This window comes from Channa argus, chromosome 12 (assembly GCF_033026475.1).
Source record: "Channa argus isolate prfri chromosome 12, Channa argus male v1.0, whole genome shotgun sequence".
Classification (NCBI taxonomy): Eukaryota; Metazoa; Chordata; class Actinopteri; order Anabantiformes; family Channidae; genus Channa; species Channa argus.
Window position 1 is genome coordinate 11,321,633 of NC_090208.1, and position 20,096 is coordinate 11,341,728.

At 40.6% G+C, this 20,096-nt stretch overlaps 1 protein-coding gene across 2 annotated transcripts; it reads right to left on the reverse strand.

Annotated features, from left to right (window-relative positions):
• Positions 1-300: 300 nt before the first annotated feature.
• Positions 301-19,749, reverse strand: sec24d (SEC24 homolog D, COPII coat complex component). Of its 2 annotated transcripts, none has more exons than XM_067525187.1 (23): positions 19,646-19,749; positions 18,445-18,651; positions 18,189-18,291; positions 17,750-17,886; positions 17,075-17,449; positions 16,662-16,783; positions 15,885-15,996; positions 13,883-14,010; positions 12,410-12,548; positions 12,155-12,270; positions 11,140-11,264; positions 9,554-9,745; positions 9,121-9,214; positions 6,449-6,565; positions 6,088-6,258; positions 5,447-5,543; positions 5,210-5,355; positions 4,969-5,107; positions 4,402-4,520; positions 4,055-4,234; positions 3,682-3,873; positions 3,043-3,132; positions 301-2,274 (listed from the first exon to the last, which is right to left on the reverse strand). In XM_067525187.1, exons 2-23 carry the CDS (start codon positions 18,593-18,595, stop codon positions 2,134-2,136), a joined length of 3,186 nt encoding a protein of 1,061 aa, XP_067381288.1. In that variant the 5' UTR covers positions 18,596-18,651; positions 19,646-19,749; the 3' UTR covers positions 301-2,133. The 2 variants fall into 2 exon arrangements, with proteins under 2 accessions (XP_067381288.1, XP_067381287.1); XM_067525186.1 differs by having other exon boundaries at positions 18,189-18,294.
• Positions 19,750-20,096: the final 347 nt, after the last annotated feature.

Below are 20,096 nucleotides of genomic sequence, written 5' to 3' on the forward strand. Positions count from 1 at the left end.
GGATACTGTGCAGCAGACTTCTTACTAGGGGGAAGTTGACCACCCAACAGCAAACTGAATGTGTGCACGCTGCTTGGTGCTGCTGTTGATACACAGTTGTAGTTCTGGCTTACGGACGTACAGTTGCATCTTTGTGACTTAGTTAACTATACTTCTCTTCTAAGGGATCGGTGCCTGCGTTGATGTTCCGACCTACTCACACTTAAGAGACAAAAAAAACAACAACTATTATTTAACTCCTTTGGTGATTAATATCATAGTCTTGTCAATAAAAAGTTTTTAAAAAGAAAACACTATTAGTAGTTATAGCCAAGGATTTAATTAGACAAAGGTTTAAGGTTTGAAATAAGCGCACATGCACACAGCCCATTACATCTCCACAAGTCTACTCCAAAAAACGGCCATCTATATTTTTTCCAGTCATTCGTTCCAACTTAAAATAGTAAAGGCAGTCAAATTACCTGAGATAGATGTATATAGAAAACAAATGGATAAAATCAGCCATACACCTGATTTCAATCTATTTTTGAACTTTTTTTTTCTTTTTTTGAACATCCTATATCAACTTAAGGCAGATTGTAATATTTTGAAAACTGTTGTACATTTCTTGTACGAAAGACTTTGTAGGCCACACATACACTAGATTGTACAATATTTATCAAATAACACAAAAGCATTTACCACTTAAAAACAAGGCAATACAGTAAAATGCCATAACTGCTGAAACCATGAGTTAAATGTTACATAAGATCGTAAAAGACGATTTTGCAAAGTTATTAGTGTTTGGATTTGGGCAGTGAGCAGCACACACTTAAGATCTGCTGAAAGAAATGTGATGATCGTGCAGTTGTCCACCTTGGCACGTGTGATTTGCGCATCATGACCAAGGTTTTTGTTTGCTTTCAAAGTCTACAGGTTGTCAGAGTTGTCTGATAGAATTACTCCAACCAGAAATGCCATGTTTTCCCTTTGCTGCATAGCTGTGACAGTTTAAGAGGACAAAAAACTGCTTCAAAATTGGTCCCTGAACTTTTTTCTCTTTGATGCTTCTTAGCATCGTTGGCGGTCTACTCATTATTGTAAAGTTAAATAAATAATCCCTCAAACATCCTCTAAGTGTTGTAAGTTCCAATTTTGACTTGTCTGCTGTAGAAAAATGTGGCTGTTACTGTAATGTAGAGCAACAGCTGTGTTCATTTCATTTTATCCCCAGAACACTAAACCCAAACCTTTTTCTGCGTCACGGCACATTAGGAAAATAAACCCTCAGCCATAAATGGTCAAAGAATCTGAATTTTGGTGGCGGCATGTGTGAATGAAATGCTTTGAATTAGTCATGATGGAATGACAGGAACACTTCTCAGTCCCTGACACACCAGTGGCTTTTGATTCACCATTGTTTCTGTTAGTTCAGGAATTATTGTGGCTACACTCCAAAACGTTTATAAATTTTCTGCGAGGACGGCAAACAATAAAATGTGTAAACTTCTATGAGCTGTTAAAATATTGTAAAATTTGAGCATTTATTGTTTAAGAAAAGAGATCAAGAGTCTAAACTGTTATGGAGACTTGTGACAAAGGCTTAATGGGAATTTTATATTGAACTTCTACAGTATGCCCACAAATAAACCATTGTCTTGTCCAGACTGTAAATCTACAAAGTAAAATGAGAATAATGATTTGAATACATTGTGGAGACGATTGATGTATTGCTTATGCCAATGGGCTTTACGGGAAAATACATTTTAGCCTCACGCTGTGACGTCATTCCAGTCTCCACAGTACATCACAGAAATGATCTGAGTGGGAAATGCTGGATGTGTTGTCCATTTTATTCCTCCAGATTTACTTGAAGTTCCTTAAGAGACAAGTTGGTATTTGACGATCACAGTGTGTGTATATTAAAGGATGACAAAGGCATATCGGAAAGGCAGCTTTGGACTCAGAGTGGAATCTCAAAAGGCTCTTCTTGGTCCCGTGTTTCCTCTTGTCTCAACTGTTTCTGCGGATCGTCCTTAAAGATTCAAATGGAGCCTGCTGAGAGGGCCGCTGCGAGATTTGTGCGTGGTCCATTAGATGCCGTGCTTCTCCCAGCCCAGTCTGGGTGGGAACCCTGAGGCTAAGCGTTGTGGATTAAGTGAGTAGCTGCCGGATCTCACGGTGAACGTAGCAAAGGAAGTCCATGTAGGAGCTACTGCCGTGCAGACCTTTGTCCTCCACCAGGAACTGACGGAACAACATCTCTGGTTTGTCTTTCTGCCTCACGACCTGGAGCTGAGTGGACCAGAAATGATTAAAGATGCAGTGACTACATGTACGCAGGTCTGCACACATCAAACAGTTTGATGGAATATAAGAATCCACATTAAAATTAAACATCCTTATTAGAATAAATCTCCTAATATAAAATCCATTACATATTTGAGTGTTTTTATTTAAGTTAAAAGCACTGGAATTGCATGGTCCAAGTTTTTCCTGCTTGTCCTCAGCATTTGTTCTCAAACATTGGCTAACAGCCTGGGGGGCACCCAACATCAAGTACGTGTACCAGCAGGCTTCAAAGGCATTAAAAATGGACAAATATTTTGTAGCCTGTATATCAGTTTTAGGTAAACTGTATTTCCAAACTGTACAGAGCAGCATTATGTGGAAAATTGCAATAAAAATATTGAGAACCCATGTAGCAGTTGTGGGGCTTTGTATTTACCAATATTCTCCACTAGGGGGAGGCAGAGGCTGTTAAAAGCTTTAATTCGTTCCTCAGAGAAATTCAGACTGAACAGAAGCTGCTTGGATACGTAGCGAAACGTAGACAAAAGTCCAGGTGACATGGTAAAATCTTCAGATAACCGAACCTGGATGACTGAATCTTCACAGACTTTCTCAAAGAAAGTATTTCTTGTAATGAGTAATTAAATTCTTATTTTAAAACGAAAAGTCTAGAAGGACGAGCTGAAAAATGCTTTAGATTTATGGTGACCATTTCGTGAGGTGTTTATTTTTTTTTTTTTTTTTTTTTTTACATGGTTTTACATGTCTTACCTTCATGGAGTTTGGCCTTTTTTCAAGCAGACCACTGATGATGGATCTGACCTTTTTCGACAATGGGTTATCCAGCTCCGGCAGAGCACACTGAAAACAACAGACAGCGGGTTAAGTCTAAAGTAACCTTTATTATACCTCTGGTGTAAAAGGCCATGTCATCACAATGAATTGCTTTGGGGAGGAGGGAAAAAGTCACCTCAAATTACATGTAAAGAGCTGAGATAACTTGAAACTATATTTCACAAAGGTATTTCTTTGAAATATTTGTACTACTTCCTCCCACATGTAGCAGAACCACATGCTGATGTGTTGTTTCAGCTGTGTTCCGAATAGAAATGATCCCTTTTTTGAACCAGGTACAATGTTTCCACCCTGTGCACTGCACAGGTGTGCACATGGAGTTCTGTCTTCTGTCAAATTATTCATACTGGATCAAATCATGGTGTGTGTGTGTGTGAGATTTCTTTATTAATCTAATATTCACCGAGTTGTAAAGTGTCTATTCTGTATTTCCATGACTTATTGCCTAAACAATCATTAATTTGAACTGTACTGTGATGCCTCCAGGCACTATAGATGGAAATGTATGTATTATATCTAAAAACAGATACTGTCATATTTGGAATGAATTCTTACCATGTGACCTTGCAGGTGGGCGAGGGAGGGCACATTGAAGAGGCTCTGGATGAGATCTGGTGGGCTCGCTTGGCCCAGCCACAGGAACATAGAGTGGCCATTCTCCAGCAGGAACATGCCAGAGTCTGTGAGACGCTCCTCTGAGCAGCGCACTGAAGCAGGCAGAGCCTCGCTGCTGACATCCATGTTGTGCTATACAAATACACACAAACACACACTTAGAGATGTATAAGAATACATCAGCGACTGATCGTAATGAAATAGAGGAGCCCAAAAGTTCCTTCATTTAAAATGTACAAAACATTATTTCTGTAAAAGTAATTGTTTCAATAAGCTTAATGTACACTCAGGTGTGTGAGAGTTTGCTTCCTACCAGTGGAATCAGATGTGGGTAGAGCAGCAGCTGTGTGTCCTCCACCCCCATGGCCTGGACCGACAGCCTCTGATGGGCTCTGTCGTCAGTGGAGAGGTCACTGCTGCCCATCAAGGGAGCAGTTTTCATCAGGCTGTTTATGTAGACTGGGAACACTTTCATGGCATCAGGCAGGATCAGCTAAATGGATACGTGTACAAAAATGTGACTTTCCTTACTTCTTTGGTTACAGATATGGCAAAGTAACTGTGGCACATGTTATGTATAGTGCATAAGGGAGAGCTGTGTATCCTGAAATCATAGTCTAAAGCCAACACATTCCTTTGCAGACACTGGCCTGCACTGACCTGGCTGGCAGCAGAGGGACTGGCACAGTTCTTCCTGTAGCAGGCCAACATGTGGGCTGTCTGGTTCACCAGGATGTCTCGCACATTCTTTAGGGGCTGGGTCAACATGGCACGGTAAGCTGCAAGGGCGTGTGAAAAAAGAAGAGAAACAGAGGCGTCTCACTTACAAATAAGATCTTTTTTGAATCAAGCAGGGGAAGAGAGAGTGAGCTGAAGAGTTGTAGGACTAGTGAAAGAGGGCAACAGAAGTTCAGTACAGCTGTAATAAAGATTTGCGATGTTCAGGTTAGAGACAGGCTCAGTGTCGTTTGTGCTTTATGTGAAACATGTGGTTCCTATTTTTAACAGGTCGTTCTTTTACCTTAAAGTGAGTGAGCACGAGTAGATTATCAAGTGATCCATTGGGAAGCGTCAAAATGAACTATGCCGTACATCAACAGACACTATCTACACTAAGTTACACTCCCAAATTAAGAGACTTCACTGTTTGAGATGAGGAAAAACATGTCTGAACTTGGCTTTGATGTTTGAGTATTCCATTCCAGTTAAATACAGAAGGACACTGACCTGATTTGGCAAAGAAGTTGATGAGTGAGTCAGTCTCACAACTCTTGTACAGCTCCAACAACTGTGAGCTGCAGTTCAGGCTAAGGTTGTGGATACGCAAGCGTCGCTGGCCGTTGATGGTGGTATACAGCAAAGCACACTAGGGAAAGAGGTTGCAAAGAGTCCAAGCTATTTGATATAACACCTGACAAAGAATAAAAGCTTTTTTTGTAAATAAGCCACATTCTCAAAAAGAACATACCTGAATAAATGCCCCAGTCTCCTCACTGAGGGCGTCGTCATGCTTGAACTCGACTGTCACAGCCTTGTCACAATCCACAGCTGCCATCTCTATATCTGTGGTGTTGTTCATATGGATGGCACCAAAGAAATCTGTGGCTCTGAAGCCTGAAGACAGATGCACAAATGAAAAAATTTAGTAAGAGGTCACTATTAAAAGGCTAATTATGCCACTTTAAATGGAAGTAGTAGTATTTACCTGTACTGGTACGGACACGCATGACGGCATCAAATCCAACGCTCTTCTGCACGTCTTTCCTCAGGTCTCTCAGGAAATGCTCCCCATCTGTCTCCACCTGAAAATAACATGCACTGCACATTGAAGCAAGCAGAAAAAAAAGGTACTAGATCTACGCCAGTAGATGGCAGCGTAGTCACAGTTTGGTTCCATGCCAACAACAAGCAGATGGGAGCTCGTAATTGTACCTCAAAAAAAATCAAGTCGTTTTGTCTTAATACTCAGGGAGAGGATTTAGTGAAATGTCAGTTTGGGCAAAAGTAAATGAACACTAAATGAGATGAATTGGTGAGAAAATGATGAAGCTCTAAATCACAGACCTGCTGTAGTATGTGATGTGTTTGCACAAGTTGGAGCTGTTTCACGTGCCCAGTGCGCTCGTCCTATGGGACGGCTCTATATTACACTGTGGATACTGTGCCAAAGTCATTTTGTGGACAAAACCATTTATGATCAGGCCCCATACTATGATGTCTGAGTACAATTAAAGGAAGTACAAAGTGCGGTGTGTGTGTGTGTGTGTGTGTGTGTGTGTGTGTGTGTTGAGCGTCCTACACGTGCTAAATAAATAAGGTAAACAATGTGTCTGCAGAGTGCTGTACCTGGAAGTTGTTGTACATGTAGGTGGAGCCCCCGGTGTGTGAGGGCACATCGGCCATCGTTGCCAAGTCCACATACTGGCTGGGAAAGATGAAGAGATCCACGCAGCAGCCTTGTGCCACACAATCCTTAGAGAGTTGCTCATACACTCCTTTGTGAGGCTGGAACAACGTCTGTGGAAAAAAAACTGTGTTAGTCGGCAGTCGCCTGCAGCAGCATTCTATTATTTCAAATAAAGCTTAAAGTAACTGCATCTGCTGTTTTCACTTTTACAAAAAATTCTAAATCATTTCTCTGTTTGACCGAAAGCAAGTTAGACCCAGATGTACGATACAAGTTGGCTCAACAGAGAATGATACTCACTTTCTCTTTTTCAGTATTCACCAGCTTTTTGTCATCCCTGTTCTTCAGTTTACCAGGAGCCTCAGCAGTGGGCATGGAAGAGTGGAAAATGAAGAGCTTTCCGCTACACTCTGCTGCCTGGATGGAGATGGAGAGAGAAGAGATGCAGTATTGGCTATGTACCAAAGGCTTATAAAGTTGCTGTAATCAAACCATTACTTAAAAAACCCTGTCTTGATCCAGGTGATTTAGCCAACTATAGACCAATATCAAATCTCCCGTTTATTTCTAAAATCCTGGAAAAAGTAGTTGCAAAAAAATTATGTGATCACCTTTACAGGAATAATTTGTATGAAGACTTTCAGTCAGGATTTAGAGTTCATCACAGTACAGAAACAGCACTAGTAAAAGTCTCCAATGATCTTCTCCTCGCTTCAGATAATGGACTTGTGTCCGTACTCGTCTTACTAGACCTTAGTGCCGCATTTGACACCATTGACCACAACATTTTATTACAGAGACTAGAACATAGATTTGGGATTAAAGGAACCACATTACATTGGTTTAAATCTTATCTGTCAGACAGATTCCAACTTGTTCATGTTAATGATGACTCTTCTTTATGCACCAAAGTTAGCTATGGAGTTCCACAGGGCTCTGTGTTAGGACCAATACTTTTTAATCTGTACATGTCACCTTTAGGCAAAATTATTAGGAAACATTCCATAAACTTCCACTGCTATGCAGATGATACCCAGCTCTATTTATCTGTGAAACCAGAAGATACTAACCAATTAGTCAAACTTGAAGCATGTCTAAAAGACATAAAGACCTGGATGTCCTACAATTTCCTACTTCTAAATTCAGACAAAACTGAAATCATCCTCTTTGGGCCTAAAAACATGAGAAATATGCTGTCTAACAATATAGTTACTTTAGATGACATAACTTTGGCCTCCAGTACTGCGGTGAGGAACCTTGGAGTTATTTTTGACCAGGATTTGGCATTTACGTCACATATAAGACAAATCTCTAGAACAGCCTTCTTCCACCTACGGAACATTGCTAAAATTAGAAGCATCCTGTCTCAAAGTGATGCCGAAAAACTGGTCCATGCATTTGTTACTTCTAGGTTGGACTACTGTAATTCCCTACTTCTGGGGTGTCCTAATAACTCTCTAAAAAGCCTTCAATTAATCCAAAATGCTGCAGCAAGAGTGCTGACTGGATTAGGAAAGAGAGATCATATTTCACCTTCACTAGCTTCTCTTCATTGGCTTCCCATAAAATCTAGAATAGAGTTCAAAACCCTCCTCCTTACATACAAAGCTCTTAATGGTCAAGCTCCATCATATTTAAAAGATCTCATAGTTCTGTATCGCCCGATTAGACCACTTCGATCCCAAAATACAGGCCTACTTGTGGTTCCCAGAGTTTGCAAAAGTAGAATGGGAGGCAGAGCCTTTAGCTATCAAGCTCCTCTCCTGTGGAACCAGCTTCCAATCCAAATTCGGGGAGCAGACACCCTCTCTACTTTTAAGACTAGGCTTAAAACCTTCCTTTTTGATAAAGCTTATAGTTAAACTGCTCACTCAACCTGAACTAGCTTTTCTCTATACATTTACTTGTCACTACTGTATACCATTAATTCTATATCCTACAACCTGCACGATGCTTTGTTGTTGCTTTTTTGTTGTTTTGTTGTTGCTTTTCTTGTTGTTTTGTTGTTGCTTTTTGTTGTTGCTTTTTGTTGTTTTGTTGTTGCTTTTTTGTTGTTTTGTTGTTGCTTTTCGTTGTTGCTTTTCGTTGCTCTTTTCTTTTCTTTCTCCACTTTCCACTCACCCCAACCGGTCAAGGCAGATGGCCGCCCACCCTGAGCCTGGTTCTGCTGGAGGTTTCTCCCATTAAAGGGAGTTTTTCCTCTCCACTGTTGCCTAGGGCTTGCTCAAGGGGGATTTGTTGGGTTGCTTCTACATACTTGTGTAGTCTGGACTTTATTCTGTAAAGTGCCTTGAGATGACTTTGTTGTAAATTGGCGCTATATAAATAAAGTTGAATTGAATTGAAATTGAATATTCAGCTCCTGCCGAATTATTAAAATACTCATATGTTAAAGAGTGATGTAAAATGGGTAAAGAACAGATGTAAGAAAGAATATCATCAGGCATTAAAAACTAAACAAGAAGTCACTGACTATTGCTGTTGTTATCTCACAACTGCTTACAGTTAAAAGCTGTGTGTGAACTTTTCCTTTACTGCACGCCAAAACACTGATCTCATTTCACTGGGAAAGAGTGTGGGACTTTAATGTAAACACAATATCAGAAGGAGAAAAAAAACGACTTGTTGCTTCACTGAGTTGAAAGAGTTTAGATCAAATCAGTGCCAAACTAGCGTGAGCAATACATGTGAATATTTTGACAAACTGAAACGATCTGAGGGATTTAGAAAAACACACCATTATGCATGTCGGCCTCACTATTGGAATCTAGTGATTCAAAAAAAAAACTGAAAAAGATTTTGATCTCAGATTGGGAAACACTGACGCCATTAAAAAGTGCATGTCAAACATGAACCTTGCAACTGAAGTACAGTCTGATTTTTCACTTTACATCCGAACCAGTGATTCAGAAAGGTTGAAGCGAGTCTCTAATGTTCCACTTCATGTTGACAGATGTCACCCTGCGACTGACCTTGAATGCCTCCACACCGGCCTGAATGACAGGGGCAAAGACCGTTTCACTCTCGTTGGTGTCTGCAAACATGTCAGGGATCTGGTCCAAGAGGCTAAAGAGGACAGAAACTGCATTATGGCTTGGTTGTTACTGTATCTTATAGCCAACTGAGTTCAGTTGGCCTTACTGAGTGAAATGCCTCATTAAATGCCTTCAAAGATGTTGTTTTTGAAATGTTTGACTGAAGCAATCCTAGCCTCTTCGCTAAATTAAACATAACCAAGTTTCCCATCCAGTGGAAGTTTAAAAAACATTTTTTTGTTGTTGTTGTTTGGATGGATTCAAGCTCTAGAGAATAACTGAGAACAACATGTCTCACTCTCTTCCGTTACTGCATCATGGGGCAGCCAAAACAAAATATCTCCAAAAACAATAACAACATGTATCTTACTTATAGATAACAGCCCTCGAGTCATGGTAATTGACGAGGAAGCCATCGAGCAGAGGGACAAACATCTCAGCCGTGTCAGAAACCACCATCATCTGGGGCTGCGCTAAAGAGCTCTTCACATTGTAGAAATGCAGGACCTTGTTGTAGGTGACGAAGCCGACTTTAATCGCAGAGCTCTCTGCTCCTTGCTCTCTGGTGAGATACAGACAAAAAGCATCCATGAGCTCCAAGACGAAGTAAAGCCACTGAAATTTTATTTAAAACCAATATCGCAAAATCCATTTTGACCGAAGATACCAAAGGTGGGCAAGAATCCATGCAGTAGGATCTTGCTGTCATTGCTGAGATTCTACTGCATGTATGCATTCAGGACCTTCTCTACTAGCACAGTAACTCTCCTGTTATACAAACTAGCAAATCTTGGACTTTTCTAGTGCAAAACAAAACACAGTAATCTGGTTTATCATTGGGACAGCATCCAATTCCAATCCATAACAAATAGTTAACTATAAACATCCTTCTTGGATCCTTCGTGGTTTGAGTGTAAGTGGAGATTCAAAGAAAAAGGAGGGAAATAATGGCTACAGGTTTACAAACAGCACATTTCAGTCGTTAAAGAAAATGCTGCTTTTTGATTAAATAAAAATGTATTTAGTGCCATTTGAAGCACAAAACCATTTAGACTTGCCAGAACACTCGCACCCTGAAAGAAAGATAAATAGATTTCACCATTGTCATCATTCAAAATCTTTCCAAAATCCTTCAAACACATTAAAGAAACTGTAATGCTGCTTAGAACATAACAAACCTTGGATAACAGTGATCCTGTATGAAAATAAGCCGCAGGTGCTTTTGGAAATAGCAGATTCAAAATGGATGAGTTTATTTTATTCTTACCGGACAGGGATTGAAAAATACCAGTGATGACTACAAAGAACTTTATCTACATCTGCACTTACTTAAACTGGGCTCTAGGTATCTTGAGCCAATTAAACATGCTTTGGGTTAATACGGCAGAATTACATGATACATATAAAAATACAGGCCAATGCCTTTAATTTATTGACCATAAAACCAAAAGCAAAGATTCAAACACAGCTGAAGCACAGGCTTATCTTAGGTACACTCCCAGCGTTTAACAGATGATGTAAAGGCAGCAGACAAATCTGGATATATTGGTGCTATCACCAATGAAGCAGGGAGGAATGAAGAAAGTTTTTTTTTTTTTGAGTAAGCAGGTGAAATACATTTTTGCATTCACGATAAATAAATAAAAAAATCACTTTTGGAACAATGATGACGACCAATATCATAGCAGTCTGTACAAAAATAGTGTTTGTGTTTTGTTTCAGTTTTGGATACCTTTGAAAAATGAAGGCCTGGACAATATTTGAAATCTTTTGGCAGCTTTGGTGCCCTCACTGATACCTGCCATCTGCACAATAATCAACTCATCGCAACAAATCACTGGTTTTTAGGACTTGAGGGGAGTCTGTTTTGGGCATAAGGTAAGTTAAACAGACTGTGGTACTTTTACTGTGATAGTTTGTTAAGAAGCATGTGTGGTCTCGTGTGTGTGTGTGTACCTGGGCAGCTTCTCCAGCAAACTCTTCAGCTCATTACATATGACTTTGACCAGTCCGCTTTTGATGTTGTTGTAGGACACATCGATCATGAAGATGTAGGCAGGAGGATTTGGAGGCTTGTTGTTCTGTGGGAGAAAAAGGCAACAGGTGTGATGAATTTGTTGCCGTTTTAAAATGCTTCCAGACCTCACGCTGAAATGAAATGAGACAAAAAATATTCCTCGTGCCAATTTAAGCTGTTAAATAAAAGAGATTGAATTACTCCTCCTTTCAGTACATTATTCTCTAATTTAGATTCTTATGTTTCCATTTGGGCTTGCTTATAACGTGGGGTAGCTTTGGGGAAACCATGAAAAGTATGTATGGAAGGTAATGGTAATGGAGTGTGTGTGTGTGTGTGTGTGTGTGTGTGTGTGTGTGTGTGTGTGTGTGTGTGTGTGTGTGTGTGTGTGTGTGTGTGTGTGTGGGTGTGTGGCATAATCAGGAAGACATTGTTATGTTTCCACAGTTACGACCTATGACAAGACACCTTGCAGGAATTTGTTTAACAGTTGGCCCACAGAGACTGTTTGTCAATGTTAATAAACCGAGCAAAAGTAGGCCAGTGGAGTGACTCAGCTTTTGAGAACCTCCATGAGGACACTGAGTTGATTGACATCAATATCTTGTCTTTCAGGTGTGTACAAAATGGACTGACCTCGTACTGTCCATCTTTAGACATCATCGGTTTGTGCTGAATAATGTCGGGTGCCTGCCAAAACCTCCCTAAGAAAACAATCAGTCCAAATTTCTTGAACCCCATTGGACGGGCTTTTGAGAACCCTCTTTCAATTGACAACTCTTTTACGACCCTTGCAGCGTTAAATCATCAGTGCATAACTTCTGATTTACACTAGCAAACAATGCTTGAGTTTAAGCACTTGTCTCTATTGATGGGCTTGATGGGCTCACTCTGCATAATGTGTATCAAATAGCAGTCAAGCCAATAGGGAGGACCCGACGGGTGGCTTCGTACCTTGCAGTAGTCCATGGTGGCTACAAACTCGTAGGATCCCAGGGACAGCTCAGGCCTCTCGTAGAAGTCCACTCTCCGTCCCATGTGGTCAAGGTGTTGGAAATAAAAGACGGGCACTGTGGTAAGACACAGAAATAGAAGTGAACTGTACGGAGTATATTAGTATAATTGTGCAGTGTTCTCTTACTGTTGTATTTTGATTGTGGATATGATTAATAACTCAAAAGTGACAGCCTGTTTTACATAATGCTGTACCTTCATTGACACAGTTGCAGAAACCACACTGGTATCGGCGGCCACCATCAATAAACTGCATGTATGGACACATGTAGGCCTTGCATCGATTGCAGCGGATGGGACCTGTCTCACCATGGTTCACCACATACAGAGGAGTCTATGCGGGGACAAACACAAAAGACAGAGCGGTACCATTTTTTTAACAGCTCTTCAAAATAAAATAAGCCAGTTGTGTTTTGAAGAAACTAATGTAATTGTTCCTGATAGGAAAGCTGGGACTAACAATATAAGATCATGATGAAATTCTCCAAGAAAGCGTCCGATATAAAATATATTAGGCATCATTCATACAGAACCTTTCTGTATTGTACAACCTGATTGCTTGGCACAAAGCAGTTTAATATAACACCCTACTATCACTGAGTACTGTATGCAGGCCTTTAAATGACAGAGACTGTCTTCAGACTATTTATTTAAAGCTCCCTGTGGCTTTGACAAAAATAAACTGAAAATGTTGGCTTCAAATGAACTCCACTACCATAAAAATCGAGCAGGAAAGGTTTATTATTAGACAGAGGACTTCAAGGTCGAGCAAAAGCGGTTTATGGCGTCTTAGAGTTGTTTGTTTATTTCAGTGAACAACCCCCTCAGCATATTGTTTTACCAATTTGGTATAACTCTACAGTAAATAAGCTCAATGTTACATATGGAATTGAGTTTGAGAGTGCACTGTGTAAGCCTCCCCTTTTGTTCAGATGTCCCCGTAGATCTGACATTAGCTAATTAGCCTAAAGCCAGATGAGAGAAAACTAACATTTCCTAAAAAGGCCAATTGGAGCCAGGGACAAGCTAGTGCGGGGGGGGGTGGAACATCTAAGGCAGGATTCTTGGACCACAAAAAAGCAGGTCACTTAAAGGACAAATGAACTCTGTAGTACTAGGAAACATTATCAAGAACAACAAAGTTCACTGGCTGTATAAATCTACTGTGGTGTCTCATATTGATTAGATGTGCCAGCCTCTATCCTGTAGTTCCAATGCTGTAGTAAGAAATCATAAACCACAACATGTATCTTGGGAAACACCTTCATTGTTCTTCCTACTGCATAAAGGCACAGTCTCCCATAAATGCGCGAGATATTATTGAGATGAGAGTGTGCAACATTTCTCAAACCTCTTAAGACAGAAAATGCTTAGGTGAGTAATAAATGAGTCTACATGCAATGCTTTCCGTATATTAAATTTATGCTCACACAAAAAGATTTCTGCATGATTCTTTTTTATTTTCCCTTAAAAGTTCTGCACTGAAATATGACCTGTCCACAAGTCCATTGACTTGCAGAACACCAGAAAATGTGCTTATTCCACAGCCTCGCTGCTAGCAATTAGGTCTTCCTCTCTTGTTTTGGTCTATTGTAACAGGTGTTGATTTAACTGAAAATGTGTTTTTTAGATGGAGCGACTAACTTTTGAGTTCAAAACATGACATACCTCATTCTTTGGCAAACTGGCAAAGGGTTTGATGATGGAGGCCAGTGGCACTTGGCACTGTTTGGCCAAATCAGCAGTGCAGGGTAGAGTATAGGTGGTACAGCGCATAAACCTGGGACTGGCATTGCCTGATGTTAACAAAAAGAAGGGTCACTGACCTCGATATAATGACATTTCTCTGAACAAAATTCGATGTGTTTTATTTAAAAAAAATTTTCAAGAAATTTAAATAATTAATAATCCCAGAGGAAAAATATCTACCTTTTGAGCAAACATGTATAGCTTATAAAGTATAAAATGCCTTGCAAAAGTTTATATACATGTATATATAAAGTAGTATATTGAACCTTACAACCACAAATGTAAATGTATTTTATAGGGATTTTATGTGATGGATCAACACAATGTAGTAGATAATTGTGAAGTGAAAGGAACGCGTGATAAATGGTTTTCAAAATTCTTTACAAATAAATATATAAAAGCTGTGGCGTGCGTTTGGATTCAGCCCCCCGGAGTCAATACTTACAGCTGCAAGTCTTTTGGGGTCTGTCCCTACCAGATTTGGACATCTAGAGAATGAAACTTTTACCCATTCTTCTTTGCAAAATTGCTCATGCTCAGTCAGATTGGATGGAGAGTTTCTGTGAACAGTAATGTTTTTTAAGTCTTTTCACAGATCCTCAATAGGATTTAGGTCTGGACTTTGACTGGGTCATTCTAACACATGAACATGCTTTGATCTAAACCACTCCATTGTAGCTCTGGCTATATGTTTAGGGTTGTTGTCCTGCTGGAAGGTGAACTTCCTCCCCAGTCTCAAGTTTTCTGGTGACTCTAACGGGAATCTCCTTAGATTTCACTTTATTTGGCTCCATCCATCTTCCCATCAACTCTGATCACCACCATGTTTCACGGTCAGGATGGTGTGTTCAGGGTGATGTGCAGTGTTTTGTTTCTGCCACACATAGCGTTTTGCATTTAGGCCCAAAGTTACATTTTGGTCTCATCTCACCTTCTTCCACATGTTGGCTGTGTCCCTCACATGGCTTGTCGCAAACTGCAAATGGGACTTCTTATGGCTTTTTTCAACAATGGCTTTCTTCTTGCCACTCTTCCATAAAGCCCAACTAATAGTTGTCCTGTGGACAGATTCTCCCACCTGAGCTGTGGATCTCTGCAGCACCTCCTGAGTTACCATGGGCCTCTTAGCTGCTTCCCAGATTAATACTCTCTTTACCCGGCCTGTCAATTTAGGTGGACGGCCATGTCTTGGTAGGTTTGCAGTTGTGCCGCACTCCATTTTTGAATGATAGATTGTACAGTGCTCCGTGAGATGTTCAAAGCTTGGAATATTTTTTTATACCCTAACCCTACTGTAAACATCTCCTGTATTCCTGAACTGTCTGCCGTGTTCCTTGGACTTCATGATGCTGTTTGTTCACTTATGTTCTTTTTAAAGAAGCTCTCAGAGCTTCACAGAACAGCTGTATTTATACTTACATTAAGTTACACACAGGTGGACTAATTCAGTGACTTCTGAAGACAATTGGTTTCACTGGATTTAGATTTTAGTTTATGGGTATCGGAGTGAAGGGGACTGAATACAAATGCACGCCACACTTCAGATATGTATTCCTAAAAGATTTTGAAAAAACATTTGTCGTTTTCCTTTCACTTCACAATTATGTGCCACTTTGTGTTGGTCTATCACATGAATTTCCAATAAAATACATTTACATTTGTGGTTGTAACGTGACAAACATAAAATAGTTCAAGGGGTATGAATACTTTTGCAAGGCACCGTTTATAGTGTACTATAAACAAAAAAAATGTAAACATGAAACACTTCACTTTAAAAGATACAAAGACTTTATACACTTTAGACATGTCAAATGTACAGTTTTGGTGGAAATGTGGTGGATATTCACACTGTTACAGATTAAGATAAATGTATACAATAACATTTCAATTTATAAGAAGTTTAATTATTATTAAGAGTTACCTTGGTCCTGTACCGTGAAGTCAGTCGTGACCAAAGGTGGGACTTGTCCTCTAATGTTTGTGCTTAAGACCTGTCCTACATGTTTCACTTTGTCATCCTCAATGACTTGGGTCTAAAGCAAACAAGATAAGCATTATGATATATTCTGACCATGTTAAATACCATGTTTTAAAAGCCAATACTTAAATAATAAAGAGAGACTAGCTACAAAAAATTTTTCTCAAGTCTATTTATAAATCATTATATAAAGGTTTTTCTGCATTAGTATAACTTTTTCTGTTAACCCTCATTTAATTAATAAAGTAATTTTGACAAAAGAGAAGAACCAAGTGTCATTGCCAGACCCCTTTTGAAGTTTTAATAAGCTGCCTGCTCATAACAGAGAGAGTAAAATCACACGTGGTATATGTGAAATAAGTTATACAGTCCATCCATCCATCCATTATCTTAACTGCTTCTCCTGTTCAGGGTCATGGGGAGCAGGAGCCTATCCCAGCTGTTATTAAGCAAGAGCGAGAGTACACCCTGGACAGGTCAGCCATCGATCTCAGTGCCAACACAGAGAGACATGCATGTTTTTGGACTGTGTGAGAAAACTAGAGAACCCACAGGAAACACATGCAAGCAAGTGAAGAACATGCAAACCACAAAGGAAGGCTTTCAGGCAGCAGGTGGATTAAAACTGGGGAACTTGTAGCTGTGAGGCAACAGCGCTAACTACTCCAACACTGTGCTGACTCAAGTATACAGTCCCAGAAGGGCATGTTTTATACTCACAATGCTGGGTATTGAGTCAGGATCCAGTTTCTTCTGTGGTGGTCCAGCCATTGCAGCTGGTGCTCCAGGGAAGGCCCCTGGCATGCCTGGCTGGGGCCCAGGCATATGTCCCCCAAACTGACCTGTACATTAAAATATGACATAATTGATTTGAGGTTTTTTTGGCTACAGTCAAAAAATTTTGATTTTCTTTCTTGCTACACTAGCAAGCATACTTTTGATTCTGAAGGAAAGAGAACAACTACCTGCCAGACGAAATGATTTATTTGACTCCCTCATTTACTGCTGTTGTTTGTCAAACAGGAGAGTTTTCTGACCATAAATGCCAAACATTAAGCAAAGGACCACTATGACAAAAACTGTAATGTGCTTTTTTTGGCTGGTTATGAACTCAACTTGCTGGGCGTAGTTACCTCCTTGTTGGTATCCTTGTGGACTAGCAGCTCCAGGACCAGGCTGCTGGAAACCCCCAGGGCCTAAAGGAGGTGTCCCATGGAAGGGTCCACCCATGTTTCCCATAGGTGGGCCTGCCATTTGTGGGTTTCCCATAGGTGGGCCTGACATTTGTGGGTTTCCCATAGGTGGGCCTGCCATTTGTGGGCTTGCAATAGGTTGGCCTGTCATTGGCATGCTTGCAAGGGGTGACTGTGGTAAAGACATCTGAGGGGACATGTGGGATGACCGCTGGCCTGTAAGCATCTGTGGCTGGCCCATTGCTGGAGGAGGCGACATCTGGAAAGACTGCTGGCCTACAGAGCTTGTTGGAGGAGGAGGGCTCTGCATAGGACCTGGGGCAACACAAGGATAAGTGCAGCCACTATACATTAATCATCAAGGTGGGAACATCTTAGCTGACAGTTTGCCAGAGGAAAATACATCATCCTAAACCTTGAGCCACTGACTGTGGCCATTAACTGGCCTGTTAAATCTGTTTATTTTGTAACAGATGACAAAAGTGGTAAGTAAGCACAACGTCCCCACTATAAATGCAAAATCAGACATGAGTTGTCGTGTCTAGAAAGATTACTCAACTTGACTTGTCAAGAAAGGCCAACTACTTTGGGCTGTTCTGAAATCCACAAACTCACCATAGTTGCCCAAGTTCATGGCACTCATCTGATTGGTGAGCTGCTGTGCTGGAGGTGGGCCAGGTGAGGCCATGCTGTTGTATGGCGACTGTGGAGGCCCTCCATAAGAAGCAGATGCAGCTGCTGGAGCAGGGTACCTGATGAGCAGAAAAGATAGTAATATGCAGTAATTACAGCATGGACTTATGCTGGCAAAGTGCCTTTTACAGGTAGTTGCTTTTGCTAAAGTGGTACAAATAACAATATTGCCTGCGATTCTTGTTGTTAAGCTAGCTTTAAACATGGAGCGATTAAAGAATTACATTTTGGGACCTCTCATGCAAAGCCCCTCTATCTTTAACAAATCTTTTTTTTTGTTTCATTAATTAATCTAGCTTTACATTGATTTCAGAGACATTTTGCCATGCAGCACAGATGTTGTTTTAGTGAAGACTGTGACCTTTGTGAATGAGCACCATTCTGCTGCACATTTGCGTTGAACTGACTGGACACTGGAGGTGGAGGCATACCCGCAGCAGACGAAACAGGTGATTTCATCATACCTGCTGGAAGTAACAGACACCATGAGACCTACATACCCGTATAGTCTTTACTGTATAACTGTAGTACTGAGAGTTGATGGACTGCAAAAATTAGTTTTTTCGGGCAGTAACATTTCTGCACACTGGTCCAAATATAAGAGTGATATACTTTACCTGTTGGTGGAGGGGTGAATGCCTGAGGTGGTCCTCCATAGTGCCCATAGAGGGGCTGTGCAAGACCACTGCCAAATCCACCTTGGTAGCCCCCCATCCCTGGTTGGGCTTGGGAGTATGGTGGGGTAGCAACATAACCCTGTTGACTCATTTTGATACGCTGGGTGTCACTGTCTTATCATGCCAAGATGAATACGTTTTGACAACCTGTGAAGATGAAATGATTCAAAAAAAACAAAAACGTATGGGTTGAACACAGTTACTTTACTGTTTGTTTTCAGTTTTGCTTAAAGTACAAACAAAAGATTAAAAGGTGCTATTCACCTGCCACTCAGGTTGCAACAGGCACTGAGGTTCTCATTGCTCAGGCATCTCCAATAACAAACCTAGCATATTACAACAGCTGATATTTGACCTCCTGCAATCATCAACACACTGTAAATGGACTTTTGACATGGCTGAGAGATAAAGGAACCCAACCATTAGTAATAATATAGTCACGTGACTACGTTAGTTGTCAGTTTCTGTTTTACTGCCATAACTACATTTACGGACACATTCATAAACTAATATTCAGTGTTTCCTGAAACATCTACGTTAAATTACGTTTAAAAATTATTAGGCCGATGTGGGTCCTAGTGACGCTACACAACCAGTTAGCAAAACAACCATGTTAACTTTTGGAGTGTGTGAAACTTCTACAAGTTAAATTGAAGTCAAGAAAAATACCTGCTGCGTATTGTCATATCGATAAAACTCGGTAATTACTACATTACAAACCAACGTGACGCGTTTAAAGGCGACAAAAATCACAAGGAAACCAGACAGCCCTTATTTTTTCATGTAACTGCATCTGCCATTTCTGAGGTCTGCCACGTCAAACACCGTTATGATGGCTAACAATCCGAGCATCCCTACATGTTCTCATGGCACATCCAGCTTTGCGGACCCACACACACAAACTGTCCTCTTTAAAACGCAGTATTTTGGCTATAAAATACTGCTCGACGCCTTTACGAACGAGCGCAGTAACATCAGCCTCAATTACATTCTGATTGAAAACATCTCGCGAGCTACGCGGAAATTTACTAACGTTATAAAGTTTCCCTTTGGGCCAGGAACGCGTTCGTGTCAAGCAAAAGTGTTTTCTGTGCACATTAGTATCGCTAATATGTGTAAATGCTGCTGTAGAGGTATTTACCTGTATATTTGCGGGAGTCCTCTGTCGGCAGTGAACGCTGAGTGCCACGTCAAACACACCAAAGCGCCGGTCGCTATGTTACTTACGCGAACGACAATAGCCGGTGCGGAGACGAAGAAACCCTGCGTTTCCGTTTATGTAGTTCAAAATAAATCGCCTAACGTGGATTAAACGTTTTTAAAAACAATAAAATATGAAGCAAAACTAATGCCTGTTTCCTACATATGTTGTTTTGCAGTGTTATACAGCAGTTTATGTCGTAATATCATTCAAGTGTTGGTTTAAAAACGTTACATTACGCTTTTATGTTGAAGAGCAAACAGCAGGACATCCGGGTTCGGGCTACGGGTTTTTACTTGGTTTGACAGGGCCGAGCGGAGTCTGACGATGTGCGCATGCGTGACACACGTTACCCATACACGTCAGCACAGGGATGTGGGACTGGGACGTC

Coding starts and splice junctions, on each gene's coding strand:
- sec24d (XM_067525186.1), bottom strand. CDS start 18,595: ATGAGTCAACAGGGTTATGTTGCTACCCCACCATACTCCCAAGCCCAA. Junction 9,215..9,553: donor TCGAGGGCTGTTATCTATAA/GTAAGATACATG, acceptor TGTCCTCTTTAG/CCTCTTGGACCAGATCCCTG. Junction 3,133..3,681: donor CCCACCTGCAAGGTCACATG/GTAAGAATTCAT, acceptor TGTTGTTTTCAG/TGTGCTCTGCCGGAGCTGGA.